The 1,874-nt window shown below is 48.9% G+C and overlaps 1 protein-coding gene across 1 annotated transcript in view; it reads right to left on the bottom strand.

Annotated features, from left to right (window-relative positions):
• The window catches only part of LOC108799480 (protein unc-13 homolog B-like), a gene marked incomplete at its 5' end in the record, with an annotated part of 285,160 nt that overhangs the window by 21,653 nt on the left and 261,633 nt on the right, over positions 1-1,874 (bottom strand). The window contains one exon of the mRNA XM_018571343.1: positions 124-276. Coding sequence (XP_018426845.1) covers positions 124-276 — 153 coding nt within the window. The remainder of the gene's footprint in view (positions 1-123; positions 277-1,874) is intronic.

Below are 1,874 nucleotides of genomic sequence, written 5' to 3'. Positions count from 1 at the left end.
TGGGATGGGGTGGGGTGGGATGGGGTGGATATCACAAGGACGGAAGTAAAAAAAAAATTGGCCCATTTCCTTTTTCCAAAGTCTGCGGTGGAAAGTTGGATGGAGAAGAGTCGCAGTACTCACTTGCCATCCAGGAAGTCCATCAGGGGGCGCAGAACATTGTCGGCGTCCTGTGCCACCGTGTTCCTGGCGTTAGCTGCCACATTGCCGGTGCTCTTCACGTGACTGAGAATCTCCGACATCTGCTTAATACATTCGTCTATCCGGAACTGGAAGCTGCAAACACAGCGAATGTCTTACATGTAAAAATTTACATCACCTACAGTACAGTAACAGCTTTGGATCTACCACTGAGTACTTTACCACATGCACTGCAGCCTGGGTCATGTGACACCTATACAGGTCAATATACACTGCAGCCTGGGTCATGTGACACTTATACAGAAAATAAACCATGCAGCCTGGGTCATGTGACACCTATACAGACAATATACACTGCAGCCTGGGTCATGTGACACCTATACAGACAATATACACTGCAGCCTGGGTCATGCGACACCTATACAGACAATATACACTGCAGCCTGGGTCATGTGACACCTAAACAGACAATATACACTGCAGCCTGGGTCATGCGACACCTATACAGGTCAATATACACTGCAGCCTGGGTCATGTGACACCTATACAGACAATATACACTGCAGCCAGGGTCATGTGACACATATACAGACAATATACAACGCAGCCTGGATCATGTGACACCTATACAGGTCAATATACACTGCAGCCAGGGTCATGTGACACCTATACAGACAATATACACCGCAGCCTGGGTCATGTGACACCTATACCGAAAATGTACACACTGCATTGTGGGTTCTGTGACAGGTATACAGTCCATAAACTATGCAGCCTGGGTCATGTGACCCATATACAGTTAATATACGATGCAGCCTGGGTCATGTGACACATACAGATAATATACATTGAGGCCTGGGTCACTTAAGCAAACAATACAAACTGATGCTTTATAATAATAGTTTATAATAAACTGCAGCCTGGGACATGTGACAGAGTCACAGACAGTACACGCTGCATCCCGTGAAAACCTTTTCTCCCTCATCACGTGACCGTCATTTGCCTACATGTGAGTTACAGATCCGCCATGACAGTCCAGGGAGCAGGAAGAGGCCTGCGGTCAGTGCAGTGATTGATTCCCTCTGACATGAGCTGGATGTGCTTGTGCGGCCTGTCACTACACATCCCGGATGGACGGCTGATGGTCACGGCGCACTGCGCTCTGGATACCTGTGTGGGGGTGTCACCCCCTATATACACAGATATATATAAGATGACCTCATTAAACTTCAGCTTCTCCTCTTATTTATTGTTCATTTGTGGTAATGCCGCCAGGTCACGTCTCCCCGGATCACATCAGAGGAAAGCCTGAGGAGGGGCGCAAATATCAGACGACCCAACACAGGGGAACGATATAGGAGGGAGCACAAGACACACGTCACCTGACCCCGCACAACATGGGGCCGGCAATGCCAACAGCATACACTTCTATCCTACTCTATGATAGCCTGCTCCTCCCCAATACAACACCAACATCCCATCCATGTCTCCCCTGTATATGGTTATCTGTGCCGGGACATCTCAGCACAAGTCTGATTCAGCAATGACAAGGTGAGAAAGACTTTATTTTGGGGGTTAGCTCCCCAATTTCAGCTCAGCTCATCCTGCTCTTCCCCTCTGAGCAGTGTCTCATCAGCTCAGCTCCCCCTCTCAGCAGTGTCTCATCAGCTCAGCTCCCCTCTCAGCAGTGTCTCTTCAGCTCAGCTCCCCCTCTCAGCAGTGTTCATCAGCTC

This window comes from Nanorana parkeri, unplaced genomic scaffold (genome assembly GCF_000935625.1).
Source record: "Nanorana parkeri isolate BGI_ZX_2015 unplaced genomic scaffold, ASM93562v1 scaffold1737, whole genome shotgun sequence".
Taxonomy (NCBI): domain Eukaryota; kingdom Metazoa; phylum Chordata; class Amphibia; order Anura; family Dicroglossidae; genus Nanorana; species Nanorana parkeri.
This window is presented reverse-complemented; position numbering and strand designations above follow the sequence as displayed.